Below are 17,031 nucleotides of genomic sequence, written 5' to 3'. Positions count from 1 at the left end.
ACACTTTCATGGCTGCCTACTGCTCCATCAGGGGATGGTTAAAAAACAGAGCGCACATTTCACTGTGTGCTCTGGGTGCTGAGGTGGATGCCATTTGGAGGCTGACTACGTTTTGTTAAATAATATTTCAACTAAAAAAACTTCAATAAATAGTTTAAATATATATAAATAAGTCCAACCTCTCACATTTGCCAATCCCGACTAAAAACGTTATAATCCTGGACCAAATGAAATCTGAACAGACAATAATCAATTATCTTTACATAAACCTTTCCAATAGTTCATTATAATCAATAACCCACTCATCACATAAAACTAATATGCACTTTAAAAACATTTACAATACATACTCACATTAATTTATAACTAATTTTACAGTTACCAATCCCCCTCTGACCAAACACCATTTAGTAAATCCCTTATATAGCTGTTCAGATTGCAGGCGCTAGCTCGGTTACAGGAGGACTGGACAATTGTTGTGCTTTGCAGCAGATAAGATGCAGATGATCACATCCCAGTGTTTTGCTTTTAACCTCTACAATGTTTTTATTGTTGTGCATGGTGCTACTTGCAGCACTCTTGGAGGCTCGTGGTCTTCCCCCTCATCTGTTTGGCCCCCTCGGGCCCCGCATGTCCCAGTTGTTCCATAGGACCATCGGCAGTGGAGCCAGTGAGTGCTTGAATTTTGTGAAACCTTTGAGGACGAGAGCCTCCTCCAAAAATATTTCTGGAATACTTCTGGAAACATTATTATGACTGTCATTAGGCATAGTTTTTTTTTAAACTAGTTTTCACTAGTATTAATAATAATAATTAATATTATTATTATTATTAATATGAATTATTGATCTCCTGACAATACTGCAAATACTTAAGATTATTAAGAATAACTACACACTGCTATGGGGATATTAGCAATAATTTTATCCTACTGAATCAAATTGTCTGTCAGAATACATACATTTTCTGAACTATTCCTTTGTTTTATGGTGCAGATTATATTAATGCCACTGATATGAAGGACATCATAAATGGTTATTTAATTTTTTCACAGCTATGTGAATACTTTTGGGTCTCATCCATGTCTCTTTTTCTGGATTTTCTGTCTTCAGGTTCTAAAGCACAGCAGCTCCTACAGGGTCTTCAGGCCACAGGCGATGAATCCCAGCAGCTTCAAGCTGCTATAGAGATGTGCCAGCTGCTGGTCATGGGCAATGAGGAGACGTTGGGTGGTTTCCCCGTCAAAACCGTGGTGCCTGCCCTGGTATGCATCACTTTGTCCCAGTAGATATCTGGGGATGCATTTTTCTCCCAGTTGGCCTTCAGCTTCAATCCACTCTAAATTCAGGCTAATGCGATAATGTCAAACACATCTAGGCTTTCTCTCTAGGGGATAAGGCTCAACATTTCTTTCTTTAGCTTCTTTTATGTATTAAATACTCAATATTAGTAATTACCACACAAACTCTTTCTAACTTGTCCCATCTTTTCATGTGTGCTCTACCCATAACTGTAGTAGCATTCACCTGATGCAAAAAATAGTTAAAGTACATTATTAGTCAAGGTGTGTGTGTTTGGTTTTTGTTTGTGGGCACTTGTGTAAGCTTTTTCTTTTCTAACATTAAATAGTAAATCAGCCTCTACTGTTCAGGTGATGTAATGAAATATACAGATGAAAACATATTTTTAAATTTACAAATAAGATTGTAGCTTTTCATTGCTGATTTATTATTATGTCACTCTTAAATCAATAGACAGTCCCCCCAGGATTTCTTTTTATTTATTTGCAATCAAAATGAGTGTTCTTCACTTGGTAAACCCCATCCAAGTTCTTCATGTGACACTAAATGAGTGAGAGAAGAAAATAATTGGCAGGCAGGCAGTCTTATCATGAATAGCATTCCTCAGTTCCTCCCTGAACCCACCCTCCTGGTCCTTGCTCAGTTATCACTTCCACTTGTGATCCAAGATCTGGGCCTAGCGGTTAAGGAAGCCACCGAGCAAAGTACCGTCTCCACGCACTGCTCCCCGTGCGCCTGTCATGGCTCCCCACTGCTCACCAAGGGTGACAGGGCTCAAATTCTTCCAAAAATTGGATGGACTCAATTGAGAGGAAAATTACATGTACTATTTCTTCTTTTTAGTGCACAGGCCTTGTACCCTGCTACAGTTAACCATGTTTCTGTGAACCTATACTGTGAGAATTTGTGCTGGTCATTTATTAACATGTTCTTTCCTAGTAACCAGTAAGGTGTAGTGTAGCCTTGAAATTAGACCAGACAGAATTGGTCTCAGCATTCACTTCAGCTTGGTTAATGCTTCTTTTGTCTCCATCAGATCCAGTTGTTACAGATGGAGCATAACTTTGATATTGTAAGTACCTTTTTTTTTACTGTGCTTGTATTAAGTTATGATGCAGTGTAGTGATTTCTGTGTGTGCTTGTAGGGCTGAAGATTATACAACTGTATACTTTTTTTTTTTTTTTTTTTTTTTGGACTAGGCTTGTTCAGCGTCTGAATATGTGTTTGAAAGAGCGAATGCTCTGTTTTTGTAATGCCCCTCCCGCCTTATTAGTGCTATGTGCTTGCAGATGAACCACGCCTCCCGGGCTCTCACCTACATGATGGAGGCTCTGCCACGCTCCTCTGCTGTGGTAGTTGATGCAATCCCTGTGTTCCTTGAGAAGGTATGCTCCCCACAAGGCCTGTTTGAAGTATGTTGGGACAAATCAAATTACATGCTAGGCAGCATTGTAACATTGTAAATTAATCTGGTTCTCCCAGTGGTCTGAACGTATATCGGAGAGGCACAGCCTTAGTTATAAAGCAGCAGTCCGAGCAATGCAACATGTTAAATCTTGTCAGGTTCAGGCATAGTTTCATTTATTTTAGTCTGGTTAGATTTTGCTTAAACTCACGCCGTGAATGATCAGTCGGCAAACACGAGCGTCCAGTCTATAGTAGGGGTGTTGAAATTAAGCATATAATCTGTGCATCGCAAAGCTGACATGGACTATTCTGCATCGATGCAGTGCAGAACATAATTGATTACATCATAATGACACGATATAAAAATTCTTGTTTCAAAAATTCCTGATCCCATGCTGCTCCAGGTATGAATTTTATGCTGCGCGGTGCGGCACCCGGCGGACTTGTTCTTGATGTATTTTCGCGCGACCAAAAGTGTTCCTTCTGCCACTTCGAAAAACACACACACACACAAGGGGAATAAAGAAAAGTCTGATCTTTCTCTGAGTGTCCAGAGATCTAAAATACAACAATTTCTAAACACACATACATTTTTCGCTGAGCCCCACAGCACGGTCTGAAAGCGGCTTTAGATTTCCTCCAATTAGCAGAAACCGGTCTGTGTTCAGTTCGCGAGCATTGATAATCATAATTGAATTGTGAGACCAGTAAAGGTTCACACCTCTTGTCTACAGTACCTATACTTTCCGTCTTATTTGCTGCTTGTAAATTTGATTTGGTGTTTTGCATGTTGTAATTTAATTTTATGACGTTAGTTTTCAAATGAAATGTTAATTTGATTTGCAAATCTCTGCCATCGTTGCAAGGTGATGTCTCTTTAATTATTGCAAGAGTGATGCGAAAATGGATTCTGAGTTGAAATCGATGCTAGACTCTGCCATTTAATTTCCCTCTTAATCTAGCGCTCTTTGCGTCCACAAAGAAAGCCAGGCTTTTAAGAGCTGTACTTGTTGGGCCGGGTCAGGCCAAAAGTTCTACTTTACATTTGCCAGGAGCAACAGCTACAGCAGATATTCTAGCTCAGTGAATGAACATGTGGTTAATTGAAACCCACCCTGCACATCTGTCCATCTCGAGGCAGCATGTGAGCTTGTTATGCACAGCATCTTATGTGAAAACGTCTGACAAGCTAAAGTAAGTGATTTAAAAAAATAAATCAATAAAAATACAATTCTACTTGAGTATTGTATTTACAGTCTATCATTTATTTAATAGCTAATTGTTTTGAATAAACTATAGTGTTTGCCATTTACAGATCTTTCTTGATATGGCTGTAGTATCCTGTACAAGCACTAGATTGGCAGGAAAGTGACCTAGTTAAAAGCAAGTACAGATTACTGAACAGGTCTGAAGAGCTCTGGTGCTCTGCACTCAGATACTACTGAAAATATAGGTTTATATTGGGTTTGTTAATCTCATGTTTGAATGTGCAAAATTCACCAGAATTTAGTATTTAAGGTGCTTATTTAAAAATAATTCTTAGAGGGGAGCATACACATAGACCCCTCATAGACAGTAACGATTAGGGTTATTATATATATCAGGCGGTTTTTATATTTGTACTCTGGGGCCATAAAGTTATGTATTAAAAGTGTGTTGCTGCTCACCTCCTGAACATGGAAAAAAGTTCACAAATCACATTGTATGGTTTTAAAATTATTTTCTGCACCATTATGCATATAAATAAGTATTTGGTCAATAGCAAAATTTCACCTCAATACTTCAACTTTTAATGTTACCTTGGTTGGCAATGACAGAGGTCACGTTTCCTGTAGGTCTTCACCACGTTTGCACAGACTGTAGCTAGTATTTTGGCCCATTGTTCCATGCAGATTTTATGTGTGATGCTGTGATGTTTTGAGGCTGTCGCTGGGTACAGATTCTGTGTTTGATATTGTTATGCATTTCATGCAGCCACTCCTTTAAAAAATTTTTTTTTTTTATTATATATATATATATATAGATAGATAGATTTTCCCCCTAAGAAAAAGTGAAAATAAATATATTTTATATTTTTATATAAAAAAAAAAAAAACTTATTTATTTTCACTTTTTCTTAGGGGGGAAAAAAAGAAAAAGGAGAGAGTCAAAAAGAGAACTCTCTTCCATTTTTATATGCAAGTGTCATTATTTATAAAATATATTAATTCTCAACTTCAGACATTGATCCAGGTATAATCCTGGGATTCTTTGGAATCCTGAAAGAGAACACATCCTCAAGAGTCTGGAGTATTCCATCCTAAAATGATTGCATTTTTTTTTTTAACATGTCCAAAATATATGGGAAGGATTGGGACCTATGTGACCACATTGCCTCCAGCAGTGTTGCGCCACTCCTTGCCGTTTGCTTTTGATGTGTGGTTTCATGAAAAATCTAATTAGAGTTCTTCCTCCCAAATTTGCTCAATTTTTTTAGAATTGGTATATAAGAGCTTCTTAACAAGTAACGGGTCTGTGAGGGCCAGAATTCTTGCTTATATGTAGGTGCTAAATATTTATTTTCTGCACCATTTATACAAATAATTTTGTGATTTCCTGGATTTTTTTTTTTTTTTTAAACATTCTGCCTCACAGTTGTACCACAGTGCACCTTAAACTGTGTACCTAAAATTACAGACCTCTCACAATTGGTGGCTTTTTGCCCTGCTGTATTTATGCTGCAGTCTTTAATGAACACAACTGATTTACATTTACGGCATTTACCAGACACCCTTATCCAGAGCGACTTACAATCAGTAGTTACAGGGACAGTCTAAAGGACAAAATGGTACTAAGTGGGATTTGAACCTGGGTCTTCTGATTAAATTTTACACGCACACTGACACACACACACACACACACACACGCACACTGACACACACACACACACAAACAATTAATATGAAGTAGTGGCCAGCACATTTTGTTCGATATTAGTCTGTATTTTTGCAAGTTTTTTGTCCTGTCTTAACACATTTTTCCTTTTATTTGTAGCTTCAGGTGATCCAGTTTATTGACGTAGCTGAGCAGGCCCTAACTGCTTTGGAGATGTTGTCACGGCGGCACAGCAAAGCCATCCTGCAGGCTGTGAGTTTCTCCTTATTGGATTTCTATCAAGCAAATCAGTTTATGAGGTGCTGTTCCCAGTGCCTTATTTTCCCTGGATATTTGTAGAATCTTTTTTTTTTTGCCCCAAATGTACACGGTATTCATCATGGTGTGTCTGCCCCTCTCTGTTTAGGGTGGTTTGGCTGATTGTCTGCTGTATCTTGAGTTCTTCAGCATTAATGCTCAGAGGAACGCTCTGGCCATTGCTGCTAACTGCTGCCAGAGCATCACTCCGGATGAGTTCCACTTTGTTGCTGACTCGCTGCCCCTGCTCACACAGAGACTTACACACCAGGTACCATGCGTGCAGAAATACGCATCAAGAATATAACACCATGTATTTAGTTTGGATTATTCTGTGCAAACATTTTTATCTCTACCTTCCTTCACAACAACTAACAGGATAAAAAGTCTGTTGAAAGCACTTGTCTCTGCTTCGCAAGGCTGGTGGATAACTTTCAGCATGAGGAGGTAAGTGAAGAGTATCTTCGTATTGTTGTTTTTTTTTTTTTTATGTACAGTCAGTTACAAAACTTATGCCTAAACGTATTTGTGACCCCTTTGTTCCCCATGCAGAACCTCCTGCAACAGGTGGCATCTCGCGACCTCCTGACCAATGTTCAACAGCTGCTGGTGCTGACTCCACCTGTTCTCAGTTCTGGAATGTTCATAATGGTGGTTCGCATGTTTTCCCTCATGTGTTCCAACTGCCCCTGCCTGGCTGTTCAGCTCATGAAGCAGAGTAAGTCTGAACCAGCTAGAAGATTCCAACATCCTTGTCTTCGGAGAATTAGCATACAATGTTGAAACTGATTGGGCCCCATCTCTATACTCATTGGCCATGCTAACATGAATTTATTCCTAGAAGTCCCAGTGCAACACAAGGGACTCTATCTCATTGTGTGGCTCAGAAGACTCCTGCCACTCTAATTATTTTATTAAGATTCAGTTCGGTTTGAAAGAATGTTTCCAACTGTGTGTGCAGACATAGCGGAGACCTTGCGCTTCCTGCTGTGTGGAGCATCTAATGGGAGCTGTCAGGAGCAGATTGACCTGGTACCCAGAAGCCCTCAGGAGCTGTATGAACTGACCTCGCTCATCTGGTAAGTCATTGTTTACTATCAAAGGGATGTATCCCTAGATCAAGATTTGTTATTTTCTACTTTGGTAATCTGCGGTATTATATTTCTGTACTAAATACTAAATATTGTAGATTTTATTGAGTTGGTGGACTTTTTTTTTTTTTTTTTTTTTTTTTTTCTCCAGTTCATTGAAGTCAGTGAAACAGTAAATTCAAAGCTTTTGCTTTTTTTTTTGTGTTCACAGTGAGCTGATGCCATGCCTGCCCAGAGAAGGTATTTTTGCTGTTGATGCCATGCTGAAGAAGGGCAGTGCTCAGACAACAGAAGGGGCTATCTGGCAGTGGAGGGACGACCGAGGACTGTGGCATCCTTACAACCGCATTGACAGTCGCATCATAGAGGTATGCAGTGACGTTCATCCCCGATTCATACCGGAACTCATTTCTGGCTGGTTTGTATGTTTGGTCTGAACCTATTAGTGTATATATAATCTCTCTTCTTTTAAGACGGCTCATCAGAATGGTGAGGACGAGATCAGTCTCTCCACACTGGGACGGGTCTACACCATTGACTTCAACTCTATGCAGCAGATCAACGAGGACACGGGTACTGCCCGCGGAATCCAGAGGAAACCCAATCCACTGGCCAACTCCAATGCTGGTATAGGCTGAAGACTAGCTGTTAATATGCACTTGTCCAGTTGAGATCTAATGTGTTTTCAAACTTTTCCACCTTCACCTGATTTATTTTGCCATCCTTTGCAATCAAGTGGGCTAAGCAGTCCCACCAGGAATGTTAGTTGCGACAATTAATGCAAATTCAGCAAATCAGTGCAAATAATTTTTTTGCAATTTTGAATTATTTCTTCATTTCCTACATTTTGCGTCAGTGAAACGTAATCAGTTTTACTTCCATGCTATTGAACATGCAGACATGTGCGACAGTTAAAGATCATGCACAACAGTTTCCAAGTGTTCTGCAAGCAAGTAGGGGTAAAATATTGTTGCGTGTACCTCTTCCTGATAATAGCCACTATTACATTTACATCATTTATCAGACACCCTTATCCAGAGCGACTTACAATCAGTAGTTACAGGGACAGTCCCCCCCTCTGGAGCAGCTTAGGTAGTAAGTGGGATTTGAACCTGGGTCTTCTGGTTCATAGGTGAGTGTGTTACCCACTAGGCTACTCCCACCCTATGAACTTTTCTACATGTGTAGAGAAAATGCAGCTTTCCGTAAGTGAAACTATTAGCACCTTCACCTGATTTATTGTGCAATCAAAAGTGCTAAGCAGTCCCTCCAGGAGCCGCTGCGGCCAGGCCATTATTCCCTGGACTTTCAGGGTGGTTGTAAGGGCATACTGATGCATCTGTGTTGGTGTGGAATGGGACCACAGGAAAGAAAATAAAACACACTCTTATCTGCATCTCAGCTAATGCCAACTTTGTTGGGAAAAAAAGATTATGTGAAAAAAGATTATATGAAAGATTATGCCTACCCTAGTGGGTAACACACTCGCCTATGAACCAGAAGACCCGGGTTCGAATCCCACTTACTACCATTGTGTCCCTGAGCAAGACACTTAACCCTAAGTTGCTCCAGGGAGACTGTCCCTGTAATACTGATTGTAAGTCGCTCTGGATAAGGGCGTCTGATAAATGCTGTAATGTAAATGTACCTGGTCTATAGACCCCGGCGGGACTGGCTCAGGGTCATCGTCATTAAACGTTTTTCAGAAATTTTGTGCAGTTTTGTCTAATTGAGAAGTCCAAAAATGTCCTAACAGAGGGGGGAAATTAAAAATAAATAAATAAATAAATTATATATATATATATAAAATTTTTTTTTTTTTTTTTTTTTTTTTTTTTTTCATGTTCCTTCATACTTGACTTTGTTTCCTCTCTTAGGAGGACATCTTGAGGTACGGAGGGAGGATGCCCGTGCCCAGTTGATGAAGGAAGACCCAGAGCTGGCCAAGTGTTTCATTAAGACTCTATTTGGGGTTCTCTATGAGGTGTATAGCTCTTCAGCTGGCCCCGCTGTCAGACACAAGTGCCTTAGAGCTATCCTCCGCATCATCTACTTCGCTGATGCAGACCTGCTCAAGGACGTGCTGCGGAACCATGCAGTATCTAGGTAAGCATTTTGTGATCAAAATTTGGCACCATGTGGAACCTCACATGGAACACTTTTTGATTTCCCACCAGGTTTTCCTTCGCAGACTGCCTGTTTTATGCATTACTGTTGGAGGGTTCCCTGTTCACTATGCTGCTTGTTTATTAGACTATTTATTATAATACTATTTTGAGTATTTGATGAGCCCTGTCTGTTTCTCTTGCAGTCACATTGCTTCCATGCTTTCGAGTCAGGACCTGAAGATTGTAGTGGGTTCTCTGCAGATGGCAGAGATTCTTATGCAGAAGCTTCCAGATGTCTTCAGTGTGTACTTCAGGAGAGAAGGTAGTGATTCCCGTGCAACTGAAGCTACACCTTTCATCCACTTTACCTGTAGCAAATTTTCAGCATTTAAAAAAATACCTGCAGTTGATTTAATGCACATGCAAAAGATAAAATTGTAAATACATGTTTTATGTAGAGATGGTCTAGAAATTCTGCATTGAGCTTTCACTGTCAAGATATTAAACCAGGTAATTTTGAGTCCAGAATGTATTGGCAAAATAATATTTGTAGTTCATCCACACTCGTGCCTGTATAATGGTATCTGTTAGAATGTAGAGCTTGCCAAATTGGTTCTGACACGTCAGTCTTACAATGACTTGGTAATTAGATTGAGTGCTGTCGCTTGCTCCTCTGGTTTTGATGTGAGCGTCAGGCCATAATTGAACTGCAAGGCGGACAGCAGGTTCTCATCTTTCGTGTTCTCTTTAAACACTGAGGCCAGAGGCAGCAGCAGCAGACACAGAGTATCAGCTGCCTGTTCTTGAGAGGCGAGGGGAAATTTTTAATTACAGCCTACACTACACTTCAATCATGTGCGTTCCTTTGAAGTTTTTCCTCAAACAGTAAAGCGGTGTGTAGAGGCAGTTGTGATCTCTTCAGTAACAACGGTGGTACCATGCGGAGGCCTGAGACAGATATTTACTGCAAGCTAAGACAGGACTATTGCTACCACATGTTCTGTTCTTGCCAGGCAAAAAGGTAAAAGACTAAAGGCTTTCTTTTTTTTCTTTCTTTTTTTTTTTTTTTTCTCCAGGTGTGATGCACCAAGTGAAGACTCTAGCTGAATCAGAGACGTTCCTTACCAGCCCACCCAAAGACTTCTCCAGCACACCCCCCAGCCTCTGCACCACCACCATCACCACAGCAACCACTACATCCAGCACTAATGCCCAGCCCATGCCTGACCTGGGTTCTCCGAGCTTCCAGCACAGCATGGACGACTCGCTTGACCTCAGCCCACAGGGGTTAGTATAGACACAAACACTGATTCAAGCATTTGCACACACATAGTTTAATTCATGTGGAATGTTCCTTTCTGGGACATTCAGGTGCATTCAGGTCCTGTCCCAGACCCACACTCTTTAACACACTTATTTATTTATTTTGTCAAAAACTCTTCTTTAATCTGACTACTGTGTTTTAGGGCCACTGATAAAATATATATATATATATTCAAGATTTAATTTGTAATATTACGTAGAATTGCAAGTCATTGCATTAAGAAAAGTCATCTTTCTGCCCAGGAATATCAGAATTTCCCTGACATGCCAAGAACGACAAAGTGCACACCAGAGATATACTTTTTGATCAATAACTTTTAGTATTATTCTGATTGTCTCTCAAGAGATGACATATAAATCCTTTGAATGGCACATAGATGTTACCAGCAGTATCTTTGTCTAAACTAGTTTATTGTGGTTTGTGGCTCCAGCCGCCTCATTTCTGACTGCTTCGAGTCATTTTATTTCAGTCAGTCAAGCATGCAGTATAGGCGGCGTTCATGACCCTCGATTTGTACTTTTAAACAACCACTGCCTGCAAGTGCATTTTCAATCAAACCGACAATTTCTCCCAAATCTGTGTTTTTTTTTTTTTTTCTTTATGAGTATAGTTTCTTACACACTCTCTTCAGGGACATCAGACTAATGATGACATGATGCTGATGTACCGTCAGATGCTATGACTTTATTCTCATAATGCTATGAATATTCCTGTAGACTTTAATCTTATTATTTTTTTTTTATCACAACAGGCGGTTGAGTGATGTGTTGAAGAGGAAGCGTCTGCCTAAGAGAGGTCCTCGTAGACCCAAATATTCCCCTCCCAGAGATGATGACAAAGTTGACAATCAGGGTAGGTACCTCTCACTCACATAACAGATTCAGCTAGAATTTTCCCTTACAAGCATGCTTGATCAACATTAGTCATCAACAGATGCTTCAAACTACACTTTTCAAACAACTCATTACTGAATTTAGTGAGCAGCACAGTTAAATGAATTCAGGGAGGTATGCTGGATAAGTCTAAGAAAATTAACTGTGTTCCTTTTTGCCTTCCTCTGAATTTTGGACGTTCATAAGGATCATCTTCCAGTTCTTTTTTTTTTTTCTTTTTTTTTCTTCCCTGCTTTTAGTGAACTATCCACCTCTCTCTTTCAGCTAAAAGTCCTACAACCACCCAGTCCCCCAAGTCTTCGTTCTTGGCCAGCCTGAATCCTAAAACATGGGGTAAACTGGGCACACAGACCAACAGCGCCAATTCAGAGCAGTCACGGACTGCCGGGGTCAGTGGACTGGCACGCGTGCCACCAAAGGACTCGGTGTCCAACAACAGGTGGGTGATTGAACAGATCTTACCTGTGACATCAAGTGGGCAGTAAATTCCAGAACCGCCATGCAAATGAAAATACATGTTTTTTTTTTTTTTCCACATTGGCAGGGATAAAATTAAGGCATGGATAAAGGAGCAGGCCAGCAAGTTTGTGGAGCGTTACTTCAACTCTGAGAGTGTGGACAGCAGTAATCCTGCTCTGAATGTACTACAGAGATTGTGCACTGCCACCGAACAGCTTAGTCTGGAGGTACACAAACACACATTCTCTCTCAAGTCCTGCAGTCTAGCACATACTAGATACTAATGTCTTCGTGTCTTCTGTCTTAGGTGGATGGAGGAGTAGAGTGCCTTGTAGAGATCTGCAGTATAGTGTCAGAGTCGGACGTGTCGTCATTTGAGATCCAGCATAGCGGATTGGTCAAGCAGCTCCTGCTTTATTTAACGTCTAATAGTGAGCATGATGCTGTCAGCAGGGATGTCCGGCTCAAGAGGTTCCTCCACGTCTTTTTTGGCTGTCCAGTAAGGAGTGCTTCTCAGGGTGTTTTTGTACGGTTAAAAGAAAATGTTCTATAGCTCTAATTACTTAGACTCTGGGTCTTTATTTATTTATTTATTTATTTTTATTGTTTTTGCAGGTACCGGGTCATGAACCTCTTGGCCGTTTGGATCCAACAGAAAATGGTCCTCTGCTGGCTCTGGTGCACAAGATGAATAATTGCCTGAGCCAAATGGAGCAGTTTCCTGTCAAGGTGCATGACTTTCCAAGTGGCAACGGAAACGGGAGCAGGTCTGTGTCTCTCTTCAGTGGTTTTACATATCTTTGAATATGTTTCACCCTTTTCTTAATTTTTTTCTGAAGAATGTTTTTTTTACGCATGGATGCCTGTAGTTAACATACTTTTTTTTTTGCCTGCCAGTACCATCTGGTGCTTTGTGTCAACATTTTGATCTTTGTGTCTGCAGAGGTTCACAGGCGCTGAAGTTTTTTAACACACATCAACTCAAGTGCCAATTGCAGAGACATCCAGACTGCGCCAATGTCAAACAGTGGAAGGGTGGCCCAGTGAAAATAGACCCCCTTGCATTGGTGCAGGCCATTGAGAGATACCTTGTTGTGAGAGGTAAGCAGGAGTCCTCTGGTGATCACATCCTGTTGTATGTTGTGGTTATTACATATCCATTTGTGTATTCAGGCTATGGGAGAATCAGAGAAGAGGAGGAAGACAGCGATGATGATGGTTCTGATGATGAAATCGATGAATCTTTGGTATCTTAAAATTTCTTCTGAAGTGCATTTCCTTATCACAGTATTTGAGTTTATTTCTGAGAATATTGTGTTTTGGTCCATTTTTTTCCCTCTTTGACCTTTGCAGGCGGCTCAGTTCCTGAACTCAGGGAGTGTTCGTCATCGGTTACAGTTTTATATTGGTGAACACTTGTTGCCATACAATATGACCGTTTACCAGGCAGTCCGGCAGTTCAGCTTGCAGCCTGAAGAGGAGAGGGAGTCCACAGATGATGAGGCCAACCCACTTGGTCGGGCTGGCATCTGGACCAAAACACACACAATATGGTACCCAAATACTGCCTCACATTTATTTAAACCATTTTCACACACTGTCAGAGTCTCGGGGCAGCATGCAACTGCTCAACACAATGAGGGAAGGCAAACCTTATTTTAACTTCCACTGTGTGTTTGTGTGGGGTAGGTATAAGCCAGTGAGGGAGGATGAGGATGTTGGCAAGGATGCAGTAGGAGGAAAGAGAGGAAGAGCGCAGACCGCTCCAACCAAAACATCTCCTCGCAATGCCAAGAAACAGGATGAGTTATGGCACGGTGAGTAAAAATACACACTTTCAAGCATTCGCCCATTCAGTCACTGCAATAAAAACATTGACCATGTCTCTGCAGATGGAGTGTGCCCCAGCGTTTCAAACCCCCTCGAGTCGTACCTCATATCAGAGCCTCCGCAGAGCATCACATTTGATGACCCATCTCTGGAGGTCATCCTGCTGCTGCGTGTGCTACACGCCATTAGCCGATATTGGTTCTACTTGTACGACGTGAGTGTATTTGTGCACGATCACGCATGCAAATGGCTTATGACAACACTGATCACCTAGAGTATTAGCTCTTCTGTTGATTTTTCTCTGTGCCCCACCACCTTGTACACAGTTTACTTTTGAAAGACGAAAGTATTCACTTTAGTATTCACTGTACAAACCGCTGCACGCTCTAAACCAGATCCCAGGGGATTACATTTCATAGGTAAGGCTGGACAATTGTTTTTTGAATATATTTGGCCATTATAAAATCCTGTTTTATTAGTCTAGGCTAAGCTAGCGAAGCTATGCATTCCTGTGTTCAAGTCAGCCTCCAAACAACGTTTTGGTTAAACGTAAGAACTATAATACGGGATTTTATAATGGCCAAATATAACCAAAACAGTTGTTTAGCCTTACCAGGGTTTGTCGTTCGACAGTAATGTAAATAGTTTTTTGTGATTTATTTAATTTTGTAGAATATTGTAATTTGAAAGCACTGGGCATTTCAAGTTGTTATAAGTAGTTTGAATGTTTCACTTTGAAATTAACCCTTTCACTATTAGTAATTTGTATGCGACTTTTCATTGATATACAAGCAAGTGTCCATCATATCGCAATCGCATATCGCAATATTGATCTCAATAATTGCAATATGTCTTTTTCCCCAAATCGTGCAGCCCTACTGTTAACACCATTGAAGACTTTTTCTTTTGTCATTGCAATTTACGATTTCTGTCTTGCCTTCTTTATGCTTTCTGCAGAATGCCTTGTGTAAAGAGGTCATCCCCACGAGTGAGTTTATCAACAGTAAACTAACTGCTAAGGCCAATCGGCAGCTGCAGGATCCTTTGGTCATCATGACCGGAAACATCCCCACGTGGCTCACTGAGCTTGGCAAGACCTGGTATGTGTTAGTATTTGTTTCCACGTGCATCCTTTTTTTTTTCCCCCTTGTCCTCTTCCTAACTTTTTTAACTTTCTCTTTTTCTTGTTTAGTCCATTCTTTTTCCCCTTTGATACACGGCAAATGCTGTTTTACGTTACTGCGTTTGACCGGGACCGTGCCATGCAGCGCCTGCTTGACACAAACCCAGAGATCAACCAGTCAGACTCACAGGACAGTCGTGTAGCACCCCGTCTGGACAGAAAAAAGGTATTAGGTGGCCTTTTTATTTTTTTTCTATGACAAATTCTGAGCTTTCCACTTATTTACTCTCATTCCGTCAGCGAACGATAAACCGCAACGAGTTGTTGAAGCAGGCCGAGTCAGTGATGCAGGACCTGGGCAGCTCTAGAGCCATGTTGGAGATTCAGTATGAAAATGAAGTAAGAGTTGAACCTCCTTCTGGCTTTCTCACTGCTTTCTACAAACCCACAACTCTCCACAGTGTGGGCTCGTCCTAATACTGCACTGACCATGCAGTGGTTGCTGGGCTGATCTTTAAAACTCTCTTTGTGTGCTATAAAGGTTGGCACCGGGCTGGGTCCCACACAGGAGTTCTATGCTCTGGTGTCTCAGGAGCTGCAGAGAGCTGACCTGGGCCTTTGGAGAGGCGAAGAGGTCACACTGGCAAACTCTAAAGGTACAACATATTTTAACTGGCGAAATGTAATAAAAAGCCTTATTCAATTGCTATTGTAGAAGACTACTTGCACAATATTTCCACGAAGACAACACCACAGTGTGGCGTCAATAGAAAAACAGAACTGAGGTTACATAAGGCAAAAGTACACTGACATGCATGGCTGTTATTATGTCTTACCAGCCTCTCTACAGCCATACAGCTATCCACTAATTTCCCTTTCTCGTGTGGTGTCTGCAGGGAGTCAGGAGGGAACCAAGTACATGTTCAGTTCCAGAGGTCTGTTTGCTGTACCATTCGGTAGGACTACCAAACCAGCACACATCGCCAAGATCAAAATGAAGTTCCGCTTCCTGGGCAAATTGATGGCCAAAGCAATCATGGACTTCAGACTGGTACACACACCATGATCGTTTTATGTTTCATTCATATGTAAATGCCACATACCTTTTCAGACAGCTGCAGAAATGCTGTGATTTTGTCCAGGACAGAGCGTTGATTTTTTTTATTTTTTTCTCTGAAATATTTGAAACAATTGTGCCTCAGCTGGACCTGCCCCTGGGCCTGCCATTCTACAAGTGGATGCTGAGGCACGAGATGTCCGTCAGCTCCCACGATCTGGTGAACATAGACCCTGGCGTGTCCAAGTCAATCCAGCACCTGGAGGACATTATTCGGCAGAAGAAGAGACTGGAACAGGACCGCACACATGTGAGTTGAGCTGCCCACACATCAACATCCTTTCACTAGTAGTCATACAGCAAGTCGACCTCAGCAATAAAGGATTTGATAGATCTGACTTTGCTCATTTTGTACACGAGATGCCAATGATTCCAAAAGTGGAACACTGACTTTTGCTGAGGGTTGTATTTTACATTCAAACTACTGTTTTGGATAGGGGAGAAAAAAAGTTTTTTTGCCTCCATCAGACAATGGAGAGTCTTCAGCAGGCAGTTGAGAGCCTGAATATGAATGGCTGCTTAGTGGAGGATCTGGGTCTAGACTTCACTCTGCCTGGCTTCCCAAACATTGAGCTGAAGAAGGGGGGTAAGGATGTGCCTGTTACCATCCACAACCTGGAGGAGTACCTCAGGGTGAGCGGCCTGTGCATCCATGTCCATTTTTGCGGTTTGTTTTTTGTCCCTGAACCATCACTGAAATGTCTGTTTTTTCCTGGATTCTGTAGTTGGTGGTGTTTTGGACGCTGAATGAGGGAGTGTCACGACAGTTCGAGTCGTTTAGGGAAGGCTTCGAGTCTGTTTTCCCTCTGCACCACTTGCAGTATTTCTACCCAGAGGAGGTTGGTCTTTTTTTTTTTTTTTTTTCTTCTTCTCATACCCCCCACCCCCCCGCCCCCCTGCAGTATATTTCTTCTCATACCCCCCCCCCTTAACAACTTCTCTTCTTTTATCTCTCTCTTTCGCGTTCTCTCTCTTACTCACTCCCGCAGCTGGACCAGCTGTTGTGTGGCAGCAAATCTGAGACGTGGGATGTGAAAACTCTGATGGAGTGCTGTCGGCCCGACCACGGATACACACATGACAGGTACTTCATAGCTACCGGTACCCCATCCAATAATTTGACTGATATGTACCACACACATTGGATCAGCGCCTCCCTTGTGAAATAATTCAATTCTAAGCAACCAGCAAATTTACTAATTGGAC

At 41.3% G+C, this 17,031-nt stretch overlaps 1 protein-coding gene across 10 annotated transcripts in view; it reads left to right on the top strand.

Annotated features, from left to right (window-relative positions):
- trip12 (thyroid hormone receptor interactor 12) overlaps positions 1-17,031 on the top strand; it is a 40,191-nt gene that overhangs the window by 21,292 nt on the left and 1,868 nt on the right. For all 10 annotated transcript variants that reach the window (XM_028961692.1, XM_028961689.1, XM_028961688.1 and 7 more), the window contains 33 exons: positions 575-670; positions 1,113-1,264; positions 2,338-2,373; positions 2,592-2,687; positions 5,743-5,835; positions 5,990-6,151; positions 6,259-6,327; positions 6,433-6,598; positions 6,842-6,959; positions 7,183-7,339; positions 7,445-7,598; positions 8,849-9,077; positions 9,283-9,401; positions 10,156-10,366; positions 11,155-11,255; positions 11,561-11,735; positions 11,841-11,982; positions 12,063-12,254; positions 12,371-12,522; positions 12,699-12,856; positions 12,929-13,002; positions 13,109-13,308; positions 13,445-13,572; positions 13,648-13,799; positions 14,543-14,685; positions 14,778-14,934; positions 15,009-15,107; positions 15,250-15,364; positions 15,605-15,759; positions 15,911-16,075; positions 16,294-16,458; positions 16,551-16,664; positions 16,815-16,909. In XM_028961692.1, the coding sequence (XP_028817525.1) occupies positions 575-670; positions 1,113-1,264; positions 2,338-2,373; positions 2,592-2,687; positions 5,743-5,835; positions 5,990-6,151; positions 6,259-6,327; positions 6,433-6,598; positions 6,842-6,959; positions 7,183-7,339; positions 7,445-7,598; positions 8,849-9,077; positions 9,283-9,401; positions 10,156-10,366; positions 11,155-11,255; positions 11,561-11,735; positions 11,841-11,982; positions 12,063-12,254; positions 12,371-12,522; positions 12,699-12,856; positions 12,929-13,002; positions 13,109-13,308; positions 13,445-13,572; positions 13,648-13,799; positions 14,543-14,685; positions 14,778-14,934; positions 15,009-15,107; positions 15,250-15,364; positions 15,605-15,759; positions 15,911-16,075; positions 16,294-16,458; positions 16,551-16,664; positions 16,815-16,909 (4,540 nt within the window). The remainder of the gene's footprint in view (positions 1-574; positions 671-1,112; positions 1,265-2,337; positions 2,374-2,591; positions 2,688-5,742; positions 5,836-5,989; positions 6,152-6,258; positions 6,328-6,432; positions 6,599-6,841; positions 6,960-7,182; positions 7,340-7,444; positions 7,599-8,848; positions 9,078-9,282; positions 9,402-10,155; positions 10,367-11,154; positions 11,256-11,560; positions 11,736-11,840; positions 11,983-12,062; positions 12,255-12,370; positions 12,523-12,698; positions 12,857-12,928; positions 13,003-13,108; positions 13,309-13,444; positions 13,573-13,647; positions 13,800-14,542; positions 14,686-14,777; positions 14,935-15,008; positions 15,108-15,249; positions 15,365-15,604; positions 15,760-15,910; positions 16,076-16,293; positions 16,459-16,550; positions 16,665-16,814; positions 16,910-17,031) is intronic.

Source organism: Denticeps clupeoides, chromosome 19, assembly GCF_900700375.1.
Source record: "Denticeps clupeoides chromosome 19, fDenClu1.1, whole genome shotgun sequence".
Lineage (NCBI taxonomy): Eukaryota > Metazoa > Chordata > Actinopteri > Clupeiformes > Denticipitidae > Denticeps > Denticeps clupeoides.
This window is presented reverse-complemented; position numbering and strand designations above follow the sequence as displayed.